Below are 21273 nucleotides of genomic sequence, written 5' to 3' on the forward strand. Positions count from 1 at the left end.
AGTAGATACTGCTCTTAAGCAGTATTTGTCCCTGTCTTGTACCCATTGAGATGATATCTTAACAGGGAGATGAAACAAGATACTTTTATCTTTTACTATAGCATCCCTTAGACTGTTTTTGGTATGAATGAGTATTTTTTTAATCATAGGTACTTTTTCCTATCTTTTGTGTTCTCTGATTCAGAGTTAGCCACAGGGAAGGATTTTACTTTGAAGGAAAAAATTGTGTTTTTTGTTTGTAGACATTAGGAACTTTTTCTTCTTGACACATTTTGGTTAACATATATAGAAGGCCCTGAAACTAATAAAAAGTTTTGGAAACATAGCCAAGTTTTTCACTGAAGTGGAGGAAAATTGTCCCAGTTATAGGCATGTGTTTTAGGTATTGTGATTTGCCTCATGGACCACCCTGTTATTTCTCCAGGTGGCTTGTGGCTTAAACCACACTTTGGCGGTGTCAGCAGATGGCTCCATGGTGTGGGCGTTTGGAGATGGGGACTACGGAAAACTAGGCTTAGGAAATTCCACTGCAAAATCTTCACCTCAGGTCAGTACTGTCTTTAATCTAGGGTTTCAGACGGTATAGTTTTCATCTGTCACTCCTTCTTTTTAGTTGGAAGTAATTTACCTTTAACATTTTTGGTCATTTATAATGAAGTTTAGAAACTTTCTTTGCTTATTCTTAAGTTTCCAGCATTCTAGATCTTGATTTTAAATAAGCTGTTAATTACTGAACTGGATATAAACTTTCTGCAAGGACAAGCCGCTGTCTTTGTCACAGGCTGAACAGTGTAAGACTACCTCCCATGTAGAGAAGGTGTAGTTACAGACATATCTCCAGGGTGTCTTGGGGGGAACCATGAACAATCTTTTGTAACTCTATACTTGCAGCTGCCATTTCAGCTTATTATTACTGCGGAATTATACAGGTATGCACCTCCTTTTTAAAAGTATTAGGAAATCCATGTGTATAAACAAATAAATTAGAGGCTTTTATTCACATTATAGGTTTCTTGGCTCTTTAGAAGACTTCCTGTGCAATTCTCCTATGTGGGTTTTTAACACATTTAACAAGCAGCATAATTTACAAATACCCAATTTTTATTCGACTCCATATTCACTGTCATATCTATTCTGTGACATCTTGATAGCTAGACTGGTGAATATTCAGCCAGGGATACATACAGCAAGGAAGCCCTCTCTGGGGAACATGTAAAGCAGTTATTGTCAGCTCTGAAAGCCGGAAAAGTAACTGGGTGCAGCCCATGGCTTTAATGGTCTTGCAGTGTTCTTTAAAAGGCCACAGGATTCTCTTTGGTCTCTGTTACCCAGAGGAATGCTTCCCCTTCACATGGGGTCCTGGGGATATTAGTCAAACACCCCTGCCCTCTTAGCAGTGCTCCCCCAAATTCAAGTAGTTTGCAGAGCGATACAAGAAAATAACATTTAGGAGTGTAGATTTGGCTAGAAACAGGTAGGCAATTATATTAGTATTTTTACTGGAAGATACTCTTTGAGTTTATACATGCCAGTAGGCAGAATCAAAGTATGTGTCTTATACTTTTATTTTGCAGAAAGTTGATGTCCTTTGTGGAATTGGAATAAAAAAGGTTGCTTGTGGAACCCAGTTTTCTGTTGCATTGACCAAAGACGGTCATGTGTATACCTTTGGTCAAGGTAAGGCATTTTCCAGGCATTACATTGCTTGTTTTGTGTACACATGTATTATGGAAATACTTGCTTTCCAGTTTTATAGAAAGTGTGCTAAATTGAGTCATTTATCATTCTGGATGATGATTGGCCACTATGACCTTCATTCATTAGCTGCTTTTCTGCTCCTCTTTCATGATATTTGTCATACGGACAGACTCTCCTCCCCATTGATGGCCCCTCATGCCAGAGCCTTCATTCTTGCTAGAAGAGTCCCTGCCAGAGCCCTGCCCCTCCTCCTCTCGGCTACCTCTGCCATGCTGCCACAGACACTGTCTCCTCCAGTCCTGCCTCACTTCCCAGCCCTCATGGGGACTGGGGGTTCAGGTCTTAGGAATTCATAGGCATTCCGGATTCAAATCTTGAGTAAATTCATAATCCATGGCAATATATTCATCTCATAAGTGGGACTTCTTGGCGAATCGTAGTGACTAAGGAGTATGTGAGGCAGATGTGAGGAAGAAGTAAGTCATTATTGAAGTTTCTAGTCTTGGAAGAACATTGATGCCACTGACTGAGGACAGTGAGTTGGTTTGGGGGAAAGAGGTAAGGAGCTTAGTTTTAGTTATATTGAATTGGAGCCATTTACTCTAGATACATGAATGGCAAGTTACTAGGGGTTTGGATCTGGAACTCCAAAGTGATTGGTTATGGAGATATAGGTTTGCATGATGCATAATAGTAGTAGTTAAAGCCATGTTAATAGGCTCTAAGAAATCCAGGGAGAGAGTGTGGAATGAAAAAAGTAAAGGATAGGACTCTTAAAAATGTGAGCAAAGGGCAGGTGAGCACAGGAAGAGGACTTGGGAGAGATGACTTTAAAAAGATGGAGAGAGAGGTAGCCGGTGAGCCAGGATAGGGCAGAGTCTCTGAGGGGCACAAGTTGCAAGGCCACATTATCAGAAGGTGAGATGGAGCTCTGTGGGCTGGAGCCGGAGAAGAGGCTGCTGTAGTGGGCAGCTAGGAGCTACTCATGACTTCTGAGAGTACAGTTTCAGTGCAGTGATAAGAGGGGAAGTTCGGCTGCAGAAGGCCAAGCCAAACAGGTCTGCAGTATGTGGAGCAGCAGGGGCTGGCCTGCACTTTCTAGAAGTTTGGCAGCAAAGGTAAGTAGTGATGTTGGCTAGGAAGTTGAGGACAAGACAGGTTGAATGATGTCTTATCTTAGAATGCAAGAACTTTAGGGCCTTGGTGAACTGAATGCCAGTCCTCTCGAGCATTAGGATGCTAGAGGTGCCTTTTGGTTTGAAATAAGCTACTAACTTAAAATTTAATTTCATTAATATTTATAAATAAGGAGGCTGACATTTTGCAGAGAAATAGGTTCAAACTTTATTCACTCAGAATCCAGTATACCTTCCCAGAAGAGCAGCTTTTGCCCCAGTGAGTTATATACACCACTGGCATACCACTGTAGACATTAAACGACTCGTTAGGAAACATAAAAGGACTGTGGGGTACCATCCATAAATGTCCTCCTGCTATTTTTTTCAGATCGTTTGATAGGCTTGCCAGAGGGGCGTGCTCGCAACCACAATCGACCGCAGCAAATCCCTGTCCTGGCTGGAGTGGTCATCGAAGACGTGGCAGTTGGAGCTGAGCACACGCTTGCTTTGGCATCGACTGGAGATGTGTATGCCTGGGGGAGCAACTCAGAAGGGCAGGTAGCTATTTATCTCGCTCGCTGCTCTCTCGTGTTCTAGAAATCTGACCACATTCCTCCTTTGGCAAAGGGATAAGGGAGGAGACTCATAATTCCGACCCAGATGCCTCACGCATGTCACTGCCATTTTGTTGATTGTTTTGAGTCTAGTTATGCTTGTCTCTCTCTTGATTGTGGCCAAGAAGGTGTTATATCATGGTTTTTTAAAAAATGTGACAATATAACAAAGTGGATAAGGGAATTAATGAGTGTATGCGTGTGTGTACACGCACTGGTAAGTGCCTGGCACATAGTAAGTGGCACATGTAAGTATTTGCTACTGTCATCATTATCATTGTTTTCACTAGGATAATACATGAGGTTAGGTCCTAGGAACATCAGTTGATCTGGAAAATGGAAAAAATGAAACAACAATACTTTTATATTTTATAATATAACAGTATGCAAAGTATGTTTGTGTTTGGGCAGGAAGTCTTGTCACCCACATTATGCAGAGGAGCAAACTGAGCCTCTAAGAGGTAGAGAAAAGACTCAAGAGGTTGATGTGGTCAGCGTGTCCTGTATATGTATATGGCAGAGGGAGACACTTTGGTGGGGGATGTCTGAGGTGTCTGCTATGACCGTGGCTTTCAAGTCCATGTGCAGAGCCACATCTCTTTCCTCCATAAATCTCCTCTGCATCTGGCTTCCCCTAGAGCCAGGGGCCTGCAAGTTCCAGGTCCAGTATCATTCATAGTAGCCTCATTTGGCTCTGTGGTCTCCTTATCACTATATTAACAGATGAGAAATCCGTTCATCATTGTGGTTGCACATTGTCTTAATGAGGAGAGAGCTGATGTTGAAGACACCTTTGGGAGGTCCCTGGTAGGGCCTTGACAAGATACTCCCTGATGACACTGAGGTGGTCAGCCTCTAAAACACTGGGTGTCCCAATCAGACTCTAAGAACAGAGATGTGGAGATGAGAATCTGCTTCTGTGTATGTTTTTATGATTGTGTATGTATTGTTACATAGGCAATTGATGTTGAAAATCAAGAAACCAATGTATTTTAAGGGAAAGCTCTATAGATCACTCTGAAATTTTTTTTTAAATTTCCAAGAATTTATTTCCTCTCCAGAAGTGGAATCCAAAGATGTTTTCATTCAATAAGACTCCTCTGCTAAATTCGGCCTTGTTGCCGCTCAGTTTTTAGGAGACACTATAAGCTGTGAGGATCTTTCTGTTAGAGAAAATCAGAATTAATTTCATCATTTTGTTGCTGTTGCTTGATACAGATAGTAACTTATTTATATCTGCTACCATCGAAGACAAATCTTATCATCTTGTCTTCCTCTCTTCCTCTTTCTAATTGAATCTGTGTATTTGTAATTTATTCCCAGCTTGGCTTAGGCCACACCAACCATGTTCGAGAACCAACCCTGGTAACAGTTCTGCAGGGGAAAAATGTTCGGCAGATCTCGGCTGGCCGCTGCCACAGTGCTGCATGGACAGCGCCGCCTGTCCCGCCAAGAGCACCAGGTGAGGGGTGAAATGTCCACGCTCCTGCAGCTTCTCCTTCAGCAGTCGCCAGCTGCACGCTCTGCCTGACAGCCTCAGGCTGCATCCAGGCACCATTCTTCTTGAAGTATCAAACCTTCCCCCACACAACCAAAGCACTCTGTGCTGCAGCTCTGTGAACACTTTCAGAGCAGATGATTCTCCTGCAGGTTTCATTACAAAGCAATCCCTCTCTGCTCCCCCCAAAAAAGAAAAACACCATTTAGGCAAGCAAAATGTATAGTTTTAGAGCACCAATTAAGTATAACTAAGTATTTTTTTATATATAAAAGTGATGAGTTGTAGCTTTCTAAGACATGATGTTAGGAATAAAGGTGAAAAGCCCTGAGATCGCTTGTCAAATTCTTCACCCCAGTCAACCGATTGAAACATGATGTTGTCTGTACGTTGACAGAGGGAAAAAAAAAACCAGACTGCTACCATTTTACTCCAGGGTGTGGCAGGACTGATTGGCTGTTTCTATGTATTGTGTGTTTTGCTTTTTAGTTTATCATGAAATCCTTATAGATCTACAACAAAATAAAGAAAATAAAATGCATATTTGTGTACTTAACACCCTACTCAGCAACTGGATCCATCTTCTGTTCCCCACAAACGTAACCATTGCCTTAAGTGTGATATTTATCATTCTTAATGCATTTCTTCATATTTGGGCTATTTCTTCCCCAGACCCTCAAGCTCTTTCTAAAACCATCCTCTGGCATCTGAGGCACTAGAACGTCCCTGAAGTGACCTTGTGCCTGGGAGCTCAGCATTCTCATCCCTTTTTGGGAACCTCTCTATTTCTTAGAGGGGTCTTTGGGAAGCACTCCCTATGGAGATTATTTTCTCTTAGATACCATAAGAGAGTGAGGTAGGACTGCCAAGTAGATTTCAAACAAGCAGGAGATGGTTTCTGGTTAACAGTACCCAGAATGATCAGCGCTGCCCGTGTACTGACAGTTTCAGGTACTCAGGGGCCTCTTCAGCTTCCAGTGGGCTTTCCTCTTCTGCTTCAGGACAAAGACCATACAGCGTGGGGGCTAAAGGTTCAGACTCTGGAACCACATTACCCAGGTTGAATCCTGGCTCCTCCACTTTGAGCTGAGTGACCTTGCGACTCAGTTTCCTTGTCTGTAAAAGGAGGGTAATAATAGCACCTATTGTATGTAAAGAGCTATAGGAGTGAATGAACCAATTCATGTGAAGCTCTTAGAACAATGCCAGGCACACAAAAGTGCTCAGCAAGTGTTAGCTTTTGTTAATAGTAGGAAAACGCCTCTGAGAATTAAGCTGTATGAAGCTTTACTTACAGGAAACTCAAATAAGTTGAGTATCTCATTCTTAGTCTTTTGTGCATTTGTATAAGAGGATAACCACCAGTACTGTCCTTGTAGTCTGTGCTTTTATAGAGCTCTTATGCTCTATAAAAAGTAGTAGAAAACCTCCATGAATCCTAGCCTGTATCTTTCATTGTGTCATGGTCACTTTCTGTCAGATCCCTGGAGAGTGTGGGAGGTGGCTCTGCTGAATTACCCATTTCCACTTTCCAGAACTGCCTACTTAGTCCTGGCCCACATCTTGTGTTATTATGAAGATAACAGTTACTGAATATGAAAGAAAGAATTTGTTTTGTTTTTGTTTTTGTTTTTTTGTGAAGGAACTGTTTAAGTCTCAGTGTTAAATGGGAAACTAAATTAAAGGAGGAAGAAACAAATTTTCATAATGATAAATAAAAAGATGTTTTTAAAGACCAGCACAAGTACATCAAAAAATTAAAGTGAATTGATGGATAGAGGAATTGTTAAATACATGATAAAGCAAATATAGCAAAATATTGATTATCAGATTTAGGTGGTTGGAATCGGTATTCATTGTACACTTATCTCAACTTCTGTGTACGTTTGAAATTTTTCAAAACACTACAAATGAAAACAATGCATTTTCCTTTACAAGTGTGCATTTGCATCCTGGGCAGGTGTGTCCGTACCCCTGCAGCTGGGCCTGCCCGACGCAGTGCCGCCCCAGTACGGGGCCCTGAGGGAGGTGAGCATTCACACCGCGAGGGCCAGGCTCCGGCTGCTTTACCACTTCTCTGACCTCATGTACTCGTCCTGGAGGCTCCTGAACCTCAGCCCCAACAACCAGGTAACATGCTGGCGTGGGAAGAAGCAGTGCCCGTGGCATGCTCGCTAGGTCCCAGGGCCTTTTTCTTAGCCTTCAGAAAATTCTTCCATGGGTAATGCTTTTAACCCTCAGCTCTCAAGAGATGTAGAAGGGGCAGCAGTTCTGTTCCCATTTTATTGCTGATTTAAGGGCAGTCCAGATACAGGTAGTCATGCTCTTGGGCACAGAGTGGTCTTCCTTCTGTGTTTTGTTTTATCTAAAGTTCAAGGAAGTATGAATGGCTAAGCATGTATTCTCTACAAAATCTAGTATATGATTTTAAAACTTAAGCACAGAAAGATGTTAGCACCACAGTCATGGTGGTTATATGAATGAGTCTGAGAAATTTAGGAGACTTCTTGCTCTCCTTACAAATAAGCATACCCGGTGGAGGGGTAGGTGGGGGAGATAAAGTAAATTTGGCTATTTGATTGCCTTTATAGAACAGTCGAGTAATTTAGGAAGAAGGCAAGCTGGCTGTGTTAAGTTTGTTTGTTTAATGTGTAGACATGCCTGCCACAATGTGTATTAGTTTGTAAATCTGTCAGTCAAGAATCCTTTGGGTAACCAGTCATGAGCATATGAGAGATTTGGCAAATCATTGTTAGAATTATATAATCAACCAAGCTACAGAATACTGTGAAGCACTAAACAGAGCATTAGAAAACTGTTGGTAATGAGTGGGAGAAATGTTATGATATAAAGTGAAGTGAGAAAAGCAGCAGAAAATCGTATAAATTGTATGAGCTGAACAAAATGTGAAAAGGAAGGAAACTGGAAGGAAATAGATGAAAGTGTTCATGGGGCCGTCTCCATATGGTAGGATTATGGATGATTTTATTTGTGTGCTTGTGGGTATGTCCTTTTCTGTATTTTCTAAGTTTTTGATAATTATGTTTTATCAGAAAAGAATATTTTGAAAAAGTTGCTGATAATGACTAATACTCAGGTTTACGCTTTTAAAGTACATTTCTAAAACTGAGAAGTGTTATTTCTTTTAAGCCTTAGCTTGAACCGTCTCTGCTAAGCTAACTTTCTGTTACAGAACAGTACGTCTCATTATAATGCTGGAACGTGGGGCATTGTGCAGGGACAGCTTCGGCCTCTGTTAGCTCCAAGAGTCTACACCCTCCCGATGGTGCGCTCTATAGGAAAAACCATGGTTCAAGGCAAAAACTATGGACCTCAAATTACTGTAAAGAGGATATCAACCAGGTTAGCATATGCATATGTATTTCTAACTAGCATTTTTTTAGGTGGATGTTATTACTAATTCCTGTGAGCCTTAGTTTCCTCACTTGTAACGTAGGATAGTAACAGTATTTACATCAGTACCCAGTGTGGTTACAGTGGGCCTCGCACAGTGTTTGGCTGTTGTTAAGCTGGCCTGTTCGTTCATTGATGCGAAAATGTTTTCAAGTGACTTTTGTGGTTTGGAAGAGTTGTATTTCACTCCGTTTTCCCTTTCTTTTAAAGAGGACGGAAGTGTAAGCCCATCTTTGTTCAGATAGCGAGACAAGTAGTTAAACTGAATGCATCAGACCTCCGCCTGCCCTCCCGAGCGTGGAAGGTTAAGCTGGTTGGAGAAGGGGCTGATGACGCTGGAGGAGTGTTTGATGACACGATCACAGAGATGTGCCAGGTACATTCATGCAGTGTCCCTGCTGAGTTGTCCACTCAAGCACTGGCCATTTTACTGTTTTCAGTGATTACTCTGTCTGGCATGTCTTTATAAATGTAAGCAAGAATGCATTTGTGAGCCTTGCATGAAGTCATACTGTTAATGATGTAGAGGTGAATTACTGCTAGAGTCTGTGAAACTTTGTGACGATACCTTACTGAATAAGTGCCATCTACCAGTGACCATCTGCTGTGCTACATAACACTGGCAGAGGAACCAGCAACACCACATGTTTGCATTTATTTAACAGACAAATCCAGGACCACCCAAGTGCTCCAATTTATTTTGGTGCTTTTAGAATAAAGTAGAACTGCCAGGAAAATGAGAAAAATAAGTCTTAAGAGTTTGAACCAGTTCATATTTTAAGATCTGCACTGGCAGCTTTGCTTCCACAGATCAGCTCTGACCCTTCCAGCTTTGCCTGGTAGCAAGAGTTTTCTTATAAACCCTGTGACTGAAATAATACTTGACTGTCATTTATTAAGTTTATTTGAATATCACTCTACCCTGCTCACAGATACCCCAGCTCCTGCCTGGATTTACTTTTTCATCGTAGCTCTACATACTGCAGGATATTTTCTACATGGAGAAGTTCCTAAAGTCGTTTCAAATTACAACCACAGAAATGACTGTAGAGATAGCTGGTTGTCATATAGCATTACAAATTCTTCAATATGTCTTTTCAGTATGATCTTTAATGTAATTGGTTCATTTTCTTGATGCATTTGTCATTTCTAAAAAAAAAATGTTTTTCTTTCTTCTCCAGGAACTTGAAACTGGTATTGTTGACCTTCTTATACCCTCTCCCAATGCTACTGCAGAAGTGGGTTACAATAGGGACAGGTAAGGGCAGTCAGCAGGTGACTGCCTGCAATAATACATTTATTGAGTGCTTACAGCATGCCAGGCACTGTTCTAAAGGCTTTGCGTGTATTATCCCATTGAATCCTCACTAACTCTAAGGAATAGGAACTGTAATTACTCCCTTTTCACAGATCTCCTACAGGTAGGAAGCTGAAGCACTTCCATCATGACTTGTTGTTTATTATGGGACCAACTCAAGCATAATATAGAGAGGTAGAGGAAACTCAGACTTGGTAATGAAACCAGATTTGTTTTGTGTTTCTGAAGGCCTACATGGCCGCCCCTCAATGAATTAAAATTCATTAAAAAGCTTTGCTATGCTGTATCATAGTACTTCATATTTGTAATTGTGTATTATTCCTATATTTGTCTAATTTTTTTTTTATTTTGAATCCTGCTTCATGGACTTGTGAATGATAAATGCGATGATTTGAGGAAATAGGGCATCCTTGAACAGACAGCTTAAAAAGTAATAGATCTTTCACTTATCCTTTTTTGGTTCTTCCAAAAATAATTCAAACTATAGTCCCTGTGCTGTACAAAACAATAGCCACAGGCCACATGTGGCTGTTGAGCACTTGAAATGTGGTTAGAGGAGCTGAAGAACTGAATTTTAAATTTCATTCCACTAAGTTAAGTAGCCCCACTAAGTTAAGTAACTAATGACTAATGCTATAGCTGTTTGATAACTTACTTCTAACAGAAATGAGGACAACTTTGTTTGAAATATTTCCTTTAATTCTGCAGGTTCCTTTTTAACCCCTCTGCCTGTCTTGATGAGCACCTAATGCAGTTTAAGTTCTTGGGCATTTTAATGGGGGTTGCCATTCGCACAAAGAAGCCTCTGGACCTCCACTTGGCCCCTCTGGTGTGGAAACAGCTGTGCTGCGTCCCACTCACACTGGAAGACCTGGAGGAGGTGGACCTGCTCTACGTGCAGACCCTCAACAGCATTCTTCACATTGAAGACAGCGGGATTACCGAGGAGAGTTTCCATGAGGTACATCCTGGCTGATCCATGTTACTGCTGGCGTTGACTAGAATTGTTCTGTGTAAAACTCAGATGCGGTCTTCCACTTGCTGTCTGGCTGACCCACGCCATAGCCCATAGCCCATTGCTGTCCTTGGCAGCTCAACCCCAGCAGTTTAAATAGCTGCTAACAGATAGAGTCAGCACCAGGACCCAGCTTCTGCTCCTTCCCTTTTGATCCCATTCTCTGCCTGGTAGAGTGCAGGACAGAGAGAACCCAGGAGGAGAGGGAGGCCTGGGGTGACCAGAGTTCATCAAACCTGGTTTGGAGCCAGAGGGATTCAACCTCAGTTTTTAATCACTGCCAGATTAGTCAGCACATTCCCTGCTGATCAAGTAGCCTGACCAGCTCTCTCAGTTGCCTTGTTTTTATCCTTAAAGTTTTTGATTTTGTTGCTGATTTGCTGTATTTGTGTGAAACACACTTTTTGTTGTCATTTCTGTCATGGAGTAAATTCTTTTTTCTTGTATTCTTAGATGATTCCTCTTGATTCTTTTGTTGGCCAGAGCGCTGATGGCAAAATGGTTCCTATAATCCCTGGTGGGAATAGTATCCCACTCACATTCTCCAACAGGAAGGAGTATGTGGAGCGGGCCATTGAGTATCGGCTTCATGAAATGGATCGACAGGTGAGCTGAAACATTTTGGGAGGTGCATGTGAGTTTGCATTTGTCTCCAAACAAGAGCGGTCTGCTTTCTACTATTTGGCGTATGAATTCACTGTTGATTAATTTGCATCTATATTTCAACCCCTATTCAGACACTTTCCAGGCCATTTCTCAGGACCTGCTATGTCCTTACTCAGAGCCTTAGGTGAGCTCTGAATCAATCACTGGTTGGACTGAGGCCAAGGTCTCAACTCAGGCCTTCAGAACCTACCTTCTCACTCTTCCCCAGTCCTGTTTGTCTTTGTGTCTTACTGCCCCCCAGCCTGGGGTCCCCAGTCGAGCTGGGTCAGTCAGGGTCTATGTGAATGACCCCCTAAACACTGGTCTGGCAATTCCACATGAGTGCCTTTCCCCCTCCTGCTGCAGTCCTTTGACCCTCAGCTGAGAATGCTCCTCTCCAGACCAACCTTCCTCCAGGTCTGTAACTGTAGAGGTCTTTTTTGTTACCTAGAAATTCCTCAGGGTATCACATACTCCTTGTTGTGGTCTAAGAACGAGACGACAGAGTTTGGTCTTTTTTTTTCAATTAGCATGTAGGATATTGAATGAAGAATGTAGTTCCTATATATAACCTGTGTATCCTTGTTCTATGCTGATACGTAGTAAGCATTTAATAAATGATGGGAGTATGATGAGTGACCATAGAAATGAATATTGTCTCCAAAAATGGTGGCTTTCATTATACAGTCCTTAATAGCTACTTCAGTAATATCTTATTTGCAGAACATGTTGGGCTCTTCCCAAGAGCTGGATGCGGGCTCTGAGGCTGTGTGCTAATTGGGAGCATATATATCCTACACCCTTCTCTCCCGGTTTCTTCTTTGACTCTGACTTTGGGCCACATCTCATCAGAATACTCTATCCCTTAGCTTAGTGAGGGTGGGTCCTGTCAGTGATGCTGTTTACACAGGGCTTAAGGCTCATCTCCAGTTCTTGAATATTTTTCAATCTGCACAGAGTGAACAACTGACTAAAAATGTATCGATCAGCTCCTGCGTGCCAGGTGTGGTTCACGGCACCCTCGTGTGCAGTTTCTCCCCTAGTTGCTCTGTGACGTAGGGATTACTGTCACCCCTTCACAGAGTGCAGAGGAATGAAGGGTGTACTCAAGGCAGAGCCACATTCAGCTGCGGGGTCCAGGCTCGTGCTAGCCCGTCCTCTGAGGGTCAGGTTGACCTTCCGCTCTCCATCAGCTGTGCTCTGCTCTGCCCTGGCTTTGTTCCGTTCTTGGTAACAAGGCCTTCTTCCTCTTTCACTTCCTCTTCGTCTCTTAGAACCCCATGTTCTTCCCATAGTTCTCCCCAGTTGTCCCTCACCCAAGCAGCCAGCCCTGTACTTCAGTCTCTTTTTTTTCCAGACAGCTTTTGGTTTCTATCCTACCAGACATGACAGCTTGGTTTTTGGCAGAATTTGGCTGGGTATTCCCTTTATTGTCAGTAGAGACTACCCTTGCTGCCAGTCCCTTCTTTATCCCTGGGCATGACGGCCTTGTACAGTCATAACTCCAGGGCCTTCCCCGAGGGGTGGCTCCTGTTCAGGGTCTCTGGTTTTGTTTTGTTTATGGCGGATGGTTTTGAGTTGGCCAAGAGTGGAGAAGTATTTATGAAACAAACCTCAGACAGTGATGGGTCTGTGTATAGAGGAGGCACTGCTGTGCAACCTTGGAGGGGTTTTTCCAAACAGTGTGGACAGCCTCTAGCGGCGCCCTCTCGGCATTCCCCTCCTGACTACCCAGTCACACAGGCTTATTTAAAGTTCTCTTCATAATCATGTGAGCAGCCATTATTTGCCTTATTTTTTAGATGAAAAAAGTTAACAGAAGTGGTGGAGCTGAGATTCAGGACTGAAGTCTCCTGATTAAATTCTCTGCCCTTTCTACTGGCTTCCTACAAAAGGACTTCTCAGTTTTACTTCATTCTTTGTACTTGTCCAACTTTTTTTTTTTTTTTTACAATTACCACAAATAACTTTTACAAACAGGATATAACTATTTTCAAAAGAAAATACAAATTATAGAAACAAAAGAAGCTCTAGACACATTCTCCAAGAGCTTCTCACCCTGATGAGAAGACGGGGTATACCCCACATAGCATAGGGGAACCGCCCACCACCTTGTGTGATGAGGGGTATGAGTGGGTGGGGCTGGCCGCAGGGAGGGCCCCGGAGGACTGGGATGTCGTGGGGGGAGGGAAAATGGGCTCCTGAATTGATTTGAACCAGGACTGGAAGGAGTGTCTGAGTCCCACAGGCAGACAGAGAGGAGCTCAGACAAAGGGTCACAGGCAAGGAAGGTGGGCCATGTGCAGTCACGCCAGTTCTGAGGGACAGGTAGAGGGTCTGGGAGCAGGTGAGCAGGCACGCAGTGCTCGGCCCGGTTGGGCCCACCGGGGGTGCCCAGTCTGCACACGCTGAACACACGCCCTCTCCGGGGAATAGGTGGCTGCGGTCCGAGAAGGGATGTCCTGGATCGTCCCCGTGCCGCTGCTGTCCCTCCTCACAGCGAAGCAGCTGGAGCAGATGGTGTGTGGCATGCCCGAGATCTCTGTAGAAGTCTTGAAGAAGGTGGTGCGGTACCGGGAGGTGGACGAGCAGCATCAGCTGGTGCAGTGGTTCTGGCACACGCTGGAGGAGTTCTCCAACGAGGAGCGGGTACTTTTCATGAGGTTTGTGTCTGGAAGATCTCGACTACCAGCCAACACTGCTGACATTTCTCAGAGATTTCAAATCATGAAGGTTGATAGGGTAAGTAAGGTATTTTTTCCTTCCTTGATAGCACCCGTCCTTACTGCTTCCTGTGGCTTGCGTGCTGGGAATACCAAACTGTGACCGTCAAGTGGGCCTGCCAGTTCAGGTTTAATGCTTGGAATTTCCAGATTTTTAAAAAAATCATAGAAAAACCTGTTCAAAAACATCACATAACTTCAGTGAAAAAAGTCCTAAACGGATGTAGAAAGCACAGGATAACTAACAACCTTTGGTAAATCTTCCTGAGTGAAAGCTAAGCCTGGCAGAAGGGTCATCATGTTGCCTCTGCCTCTTGCTTCCCGCACCTTTCCATTGTGTGACTTGCGTACTGGGACACGGCCTTGTTTACTTATTTTCATGAAGATACTGTTCACTGGTGCACGTGCTGCAGAAGGAACGTGTTCCGCGGGTGCTTTGTGGTGTGTGCATCACGGAGCAGGCAGTGCGGCTTCTCGGTGGCCTGATGAAAGGCCCTGCCGCAGAGCCCCGGCCCAGCTGCTGTTTTGACAGATGGCTTAGGAATAAAAGGGCTTAGAGCCTTAAGTGCACGTTGCTGCCAGAGTCATCTTTCTCAAGCACCCATCTGACCATGTCACTCTCCTCCTTTCACACCGTTCAGGGGCCCCTTGTGTTGACTCCAGGACAGTCAGTCCTGTGCCGACTTTCTGATATCACCTGACACTCAATATGTTCTGGCCATAATAGGCTGCTTGCCTTTCTCCAGACTGACCATGCTGTTTTTAATCTTCTTTTAAAAGCCTTTGTGTAGGCTATTCCCTCTGCTTTAGTGAGTTCTCCTCCCACCCTTTTCTATCTATGCCTGGCAAGCACTTATTCATACTTTAAGCCCAACATCAGTGTCATCTCTTCCAGGAAGCCCTCCTGAATGCTTTCCTGTGCCCCTGACTATTCCTGAGGGCAGACTTAGATCTCCTTATATCCACCTCCTGGACACTTGGTGTACCCCCAAATCCAGCATAAAGTTTGAAGTGTCTGTGTTCCCTCTTTCTCCTTCCCTTAGTCCCCAGGTGCTGGGTCCATGTGTTTATTCTGGAAACAGAAAGGGCCTCTCCACACAAGGGCCCTTCCAGCCAGTTTCATCAGGTTTCACTGTGTGTCTTTCTGGTGTTTTTCCAGTGACTATTCCTGGAAGTTGCTGTAGTCAAAGCTGTCCCTTGCCTGCTGCCTCCCGAGGCTGCCTGCCTGGGTTCTACTCCTGGGTTAGACTTGCTGGAGAGGCCATGCACAGGAAGGGCTATGAAAGGGCCTTTCCATAAATTTTCTACATGACTTGCCAGAAACTATAAGTTGTAAATCTGTTTTGTTGCTTCAGAGAGAGGTAGGGAGGGGGAAATGGTTTGCTTCTATTCAACTTTGGAAAAAAGCCTTGCCTGCTCTCTGTCCCAGGCTACCCTGCCATCCCAGGAGTTAAGCCACCACTAATCCGCTGCCTGGGAGGTTTTTAGCCTCAGAAGACTGAGCGCTATGGGTCTCTCCTTTGTGGCTTTTAAACCATTTCTCTAGTTTCCAAATCAGAGCCACCTGCTGACATCACTGGTCAGTGCCTGTGGGCTGGGATTTTTCTGCGTTTGAGCTGTCTGTGTCACCGCTGGCTCTGGCACCACGAGGCTTCTGGGCCCTCCGTCTCCTGCCTCTTCGAAATGCACTCACCTGATGCTGGGCTTTGAGGAGGACGAGGAGGGCTGGTTTCAAGGAGGTGAACAAGAAAGAGAGGGTGGCTTCTTTTTTAAAAAGTAGTCTTTAAAAAATTATAAAAACAATGCAAAGTTGTTACTGCCATTACAAATAGTTTGGGAAATAGTTGTGTTTACAGAGCAGGACAGTGTTTGCAAGGAGGGACAGGAGCTCTGTCTCTTTAGTGGTCGCCATTTTCACCTTTCAGCTTTGTGTACTTCCTTCCAGTCTTTGCCTCAAGCACACACATTTTTGCATGAACGCGTTTAGAATTTTTTATTCTGCTTTTTTCACCTAACAATCTAACCCCAGCCCTTTCCTGTTTTACTGCTAATTATCATAACTATCATTTTCCATAACCGCATCGGCTGTCAGTTCAATGGATGGGCTGGGATTTCACTCACTGCCTCCTCACCTGGGCTCTGTGCTGGCAGCCATGGCACTGTGCAAACTGTGTGCCCTCAAATAACCCTGCCAGTCAGGGCTCTTCCTCACTGTGCACATGAGGGCACGGGAGGAGTGAGGACAGGAAAGAAGCGTCTTCGCCAAAAGCCTAGATGGTGCGGGACACCAGAGCCCGCACCCTGCCCGCCACGGCCAGTCTCTGCTCCCTCCCGGGGTGGCCATGCGGTCAGCCGTGTCTGTGGGATCCACCTGAAGGCAGGGAGGATGCCCTCCCGACTTGGGGTGGTGGGAACGGGCAGCCCCGCTCCCCCATGATACCCTGCTGCTGCAGCCACGGCTCTGGGTCTCTCTCTCCACAGCCTTACGACAGTCTGCCTACCTCACAAACCTGCTTCTTCCAGCTGAGGCTGCCCCCCTACTCTAGCCAGCTGGTCATGGCCGAGCGCCTGCGCTACGCCATCAACAACTGCCGCTCGATAGACATGGACAACTACATGCTGTCGCGGAACGTGGACAACGCCGAGGGCTCCGACACCGACTACTGACCGCCAGGGCACCGCCGCCCCTTTCTTCTCAGTAATGCTCACTTCCAATTTCATGTTGATAGACTTTTATGGTAACTACATAGATGTTTTAGGAACATAAATCGACATTATAAACAGTGGCCACATTTAGTTACTCTTAATGTAACAAAGAAACTAGATGTTTTTATTTTTCTGTGATTGTACAAAAAAAAATGACAAAGTGCTCTCAGTCAGGTTTTTTCCTCCATATTTTTGGTCACTTTTGATAAGTTTGCATGGAACCATTTTGGTGCATTTTTAGTTGGGAATGGTACATTTTTGTAAACCCACCCAGTGAACACGAAATTGTACATTGTGTATAATTGTTCATTAGAAAGGACAGTTTTACATGAATATTCATATATTTATTTTGTTTTAATTTGAATTGCCTGTGCAGGGTTCCTTATGCAGAGAAATAAAGCCGATTCAGGAATCAGCACATGGAATGCTTTTGTCATTGGAGCTTCTGATGGAGAGAGAGTGCGCCTTCAGGCTAGTCACACTCTGACAGCTTTCTGACCCTCAGAAACATTCTTCACACTGGGCTTTGCTTGGTGACATAGCAGAGGGCCACGTGGGTGCATCAGCCCCCGAGGTGGAAGCCCCTGTCTTCACTTGTTCTGTCATCCTTGGTCTGTCACTGTGTTCCCTCACTCCAGGGCCCTTGTGTCAGCCACATGGCCCTTCCTTTTCACACTACCCTTCCTCCTCCTCCGTAGCTGGCTTAAAATGTCACATGCTAACAGCAGCCTTTCTTGTAATAGCCCCAGGAGACCTGGTACAGGATGGATCTCTGCTAGGCAAGGAGGAAGATAACCAGAGGAATGCAGTTCTGACCCCGCCTGTGAAAAAACCACTGATGGAAATAAAGAGCAGGGCAGTTTACAGTAATGTGTCATCTGCACTGGAAGGGCAGCCAAATGGGAGGCGGACAGAAAGGACAGCTAACACTAGGTAGGCACTAAGCATACATGAACAAGTGACCATGTGAATGAGTGAGTGAATGTGTGAATTAACATGAGAACTAATGAGTGGCTTCTGTCTCCTTGAATGAAGGATGGAGGGGAATTGTGCAGGGCGCTGGAGAAGGGGTTATACCCTTGGAGCTTACATCCAGCCCTTGGAGGCTCTGGGCAATGTGCTCGCTTGCTCAGTCATGTCAGAATGAGCATCCGGTTCTGGGAGAAAGGGCCGTCTGGAGAGCAGCCGTGAAGGCTCCAGCTGCTGGGAGTGGGAACAGGAAGAGGGCAAGGCCTTTGGGTGGCTTGTCTCTTTCGTCCACTGCAACTTCATGCCACGAGCCGCTTCTAGTATGCTTCACGGCAAGGTCACGGCGGACAGCCTACCCAAGGGAGGCACCAGACAGGGAGCCTTACGGGCAGTCGTTTTCTACAAGGAAGGGAAAAGGCGTGTGTTTGCAAAGAGAAACTGGAAGGAAAATACGGTTTTGCTGGCTAAGATAATGTGGTACGTGGATATTTCCCAGTGAATATGCCTGATAATATTTAGAATGTTGACATCTTGGTTTTATGAAAAAGAGACTTCAGTTGGAGTTGTGTTTCAGAGAGAGACCACAGCTTCTGGGGACCCTCGGAAGCCTTTAATACTTGATCTGAGAGCTGCTCTGAAGGGCTCTGTGCTTGAAGCACTGACTCGGTGGGTCAGAAGGCACTGCCCCGGCCACTGGGTCAGGAGGGAACTTTTCTTAGAGAGGCCTCTGTGCTCCTGAGATCTGGGCAACGCCAGGAAGGGTCTCTTAGGGCCTTCTCAGATGGCTCCTGGTGACAAATGGCTCTTCCCTCTTGCTGGGCTGGGCTGAGAGTGTGCTGAGCTGAAGGCTACACCTGCAGTCTCAGAGAATATTTTAAATCAAAATAAGGCCTTGACCTTCATGAGGCACTGGCCTTTGCTGCCAGTTTGACCTGGACTGAGGGGACGGGCACTCAACAGCAGGCTGACACTCATGGTTCCAGGTCTCACCTGCCAGGCCTAGTGGATGGGCTTCTCAGGAGGTCTAACCTGCACAGACATCTTGGCTTTATAACAGATGCCATTTCTTTGCTGGAGACCTGTCATTCTTCTTCATTCTCTTGACTTGTGGAAGCTCTGGGAGAGAGGGGGAGGTGTGAGTCCCTGATCTGAGGAGTTGAAATGGGCCTAGTGCAGCTGTGTGTGTGGGGGGGGGGTCCCATAGTTCGCTTTCAGCCCCCATTGAGGCTTAGGCCATTGTGCTGTTGTTGTTTGCTAGGCTCATTCAGTTAACAGGTCCTTGCAGTTTTTGTCACCTTTAAACAGTCTTGAGAGAACTTTGACCCTTAGCCTTTAAAATTTAAGATTTCCCCAGGGCCCCTCAAGGTGCAGCTTGGTTCTCGGCCTCCCGGCTTTGTGGCCTTTGCCCAGCACTACCAGCCAGGTGAAACCTACATCTGGTGAACTTGGCTTTTAGCAAAAAGCAAGTCTTGGGCATTGAATCCCACAGCTGGAGGCATCTTAGGGCTGAGGGGTCAGATGATCTCTCCCTTTACAGACCAAGAGACGCAGAGGGAAAGTGCTGGATCACAGGAACTTACAGACTAGAGCTGGGAGTCCTGGCTCCCTGTCAGCACACCAGTGGTGGCCTTGAGGGGGCTCAGTCAGTCCCCTGCAAACAGCCTGTGCCAAAACAGGCCAGCATGTCCCTGTAAGACAAGCCTCAGAGCACGATGCCCTGCCGCAGACTCTGCCTCCCAGAGAGCAATCTGGAGTCCCTGACCTCAGAGCCTGTGGCCCCAGTCTCTGCTGGGGCTGAGGTTCCTGCACAGACCAGCCAGTAAGACGTGGTGACTGGGGTTAGCCTCCCACCAGGGGGCACTGTCCTGTCCTGATGCTGAGGTTCTGCACCTTCCCCCTGACTTTCACTTCGCCTCGGCCAGAACTGAGTGAAAACCATTCAGGAGCTGGGGTGCGTCTGCAGTCTGTTCTAATGGAGGCTGTGAGAGCACAGATGACTCCCAAGCCATCTCCAGGCAGCTCTGGAACCAAGTCAGGCTCCCAGCGCCCCCAGCTCAGCCTTCTCTGGACGTGCATTGGGCTTCCTGACTCTGCCTTCGCTGAGCTGTGCCTGCTGATAGTAACCTTATGGGAGCTGGGCTCAGTCTTCCAGGCTCAGCTCAAAGGCTGTGTCCTCCATCAGGTGTTCCTATGTAAACCCAACTTGCTGCTTCCTCAGGCCTGAGCCTTGTGGGTTCTGGCTTGGCTTTTCTAGCTCCCTGCAGATGTGGGATGCCTTTCGCTATGTCTGCCTTTCAGGCACTACATATTTGGACACAGTCTTATTGCAGTATCACAAACAGGGTATGGTCCTATTTTACAAATAGAGGAACGGAGGCTCAGAGAAGTCATAACTTGTCAGAAGTTATGGATGGCAGAGCTGAGAGAGCACTCCAGACACCCTGCTCTCTGCCTGTCTTCTGACTAGAGGACTCTCCTGAGGTAGGCCTGGTCCAGCCCATGGCCAACAGCCTGTAAATGTTTGTGAGATGAATGAGTTGGTGGATTAATCAGGCACGCAGTGCCCCTAGTTCTATGAAAATCTGAGAGAAGTCATTGAAAGGTGTTTTTAGATTAAGCAGGGCACTGTGTTCTGTCCAGTGCTCTACTCAGTGCCTGGTGATGTGAACAGTGACTGTTAGAAGGCAGAGTGGAGAGTCACCTCGGGTGGCCCCGGGCTCAGGGAGCCAAAGCTCCCGAGGAGGGGGTGGGGCCGAATTAGAGCCTCAGAAACAATGCTGGACACAGCTGTCCGCACAGTTTTCGTTCCGTGATCACTGCAGTCCTGGCATGTGGGGGTTTACTACGCATCAAAGGGAACTGCACCCTTATTTATAAAAGAGCTTCTGTGGGAAAAGGAGCCTCAGGGGAATGCAGGTTACCCACATTCAAGCTGAACTTACAGTGACCTCTGCTTTACAAACACAATCTCATAATCCTTAAAAGAACTCTGCAAGGAAGATTCTTTAGCCATCCCAACACACAGATAAGAAAGCTGAGGTTTAGAGAGGGTTCTTCTGCCCTTGGTCAGGGGAGAACTAGAAACCAGGAACCCATTGTTTGCCAGACTGAACCACCAATTTAAGGCAAACAGGACCTCTAGGAATTGGGGCTTATCAGAGATGATGAAAGCAAAGCCTTGGGCTTTAAGTGGCTCCATTTTAAACATTTAACTCCCTGGAAGCCAGAGCTTTCTTTCAACATTGTTTGCAGTAGTGGTTGAAAATTTAAATCCAGGCAAAGCCTCTCTCGGGAGCCCAGAGCAGTGATGGGTAAACTGCAAAATCATGGAAGCACCTAGGTTTCACAGGCTAGTGGTGGGCCCTCCCATTCCACTGCAGCTGGTGGCCTGGTGGGGCTGGCTCTCACCACCCAGGAACGAGGAGGGATTATGCCGGCCGGTCTGGCTCTGTGGCTACTGGTTTCTGGGCTAAGCTCTGGTGCAACCAGGGGCCCAGGGGCAGCAACTGAGGCCTTCAGCAGTCCTTGGAGGGCTTTGAGCTGGTTGGAGTGCTG

General features: G+C 45.6%; 1 protein-coding gene across 9 annotated transcripts in view; it reads left to right on the forward strand.

Moving 5' to 3' along the window:
• The window catches only part of HERC1 (HECT and RLD domain containing E3 ubiquitin protein ligase family member 1), a 175920-nt gene extending 158753 nt beyond the window's left edge, over nucleotides 1-17167 (forward strand). For all 9 annotated transcript variants that reach the window (XM_072962271.1, XM_031679494.2, XM_072962274.1 and 6 more), the window contains 12 exons: nucleotides 425-547; nucleotides 1575-1677; nucleotides 3205-3374; nucleotides 4754-4892; nucleotides 6889-7058; nucleotides 8122-8291; nucleotides 8553-8718; nucleotides 9524-9600; nucleotides 10369-10621; nucleotides 11129-11281; nucleotides 13757-14062; nucleotides 16525-17167. In XM_072962271.1, the coding sequence (XP_072818372.1) occupies nucleotides 425-547; nucleotides 1575-1677; nucleotides 3205-3374; nucleotides 4754-4892; nucleotides 6889-7058; nucleotides 8122-8291; nucleotides 8553-8718; nucleotides 9524-9600; nucleotides 10369-10621; nucleotides 11129-11281; nucleotides 13757-14062; nucleotides 16525-16710 (2016 nt within the window). In that variant the 3' untranslated portion in view covers nucleotides 16711-17167. The remainder of the gene's footprint in view (nucleotides 1-424; nucleotides 548-1574; nucleotides 1678-3204; nucleotides 3375-4753; nucleotides 4893-6888; nucleotides 7059-8121; nucleotides 8292-8552; nucleotides 8719-9523; nucleotides 9601-10368; nucleotides 10622-11128; nucleotides 11282-13756; nucleotides 14063-16524) is intronic.
• Nucleotides 17168-21273: the final 4106 nt, after the last annotated feature.

This window comes from Vicugna pacos, chromosome 6, assembly GCF_048564905.1.
Source record: "Vicugna pacos chromosome 6, VicPac4, whole genome shotgun sequence".
NCBI lineage: Eukaryota > Metazoa > Chordata > Mammalia > Artiodactyla > Camelidae > Vicugna > Vicugna pacos.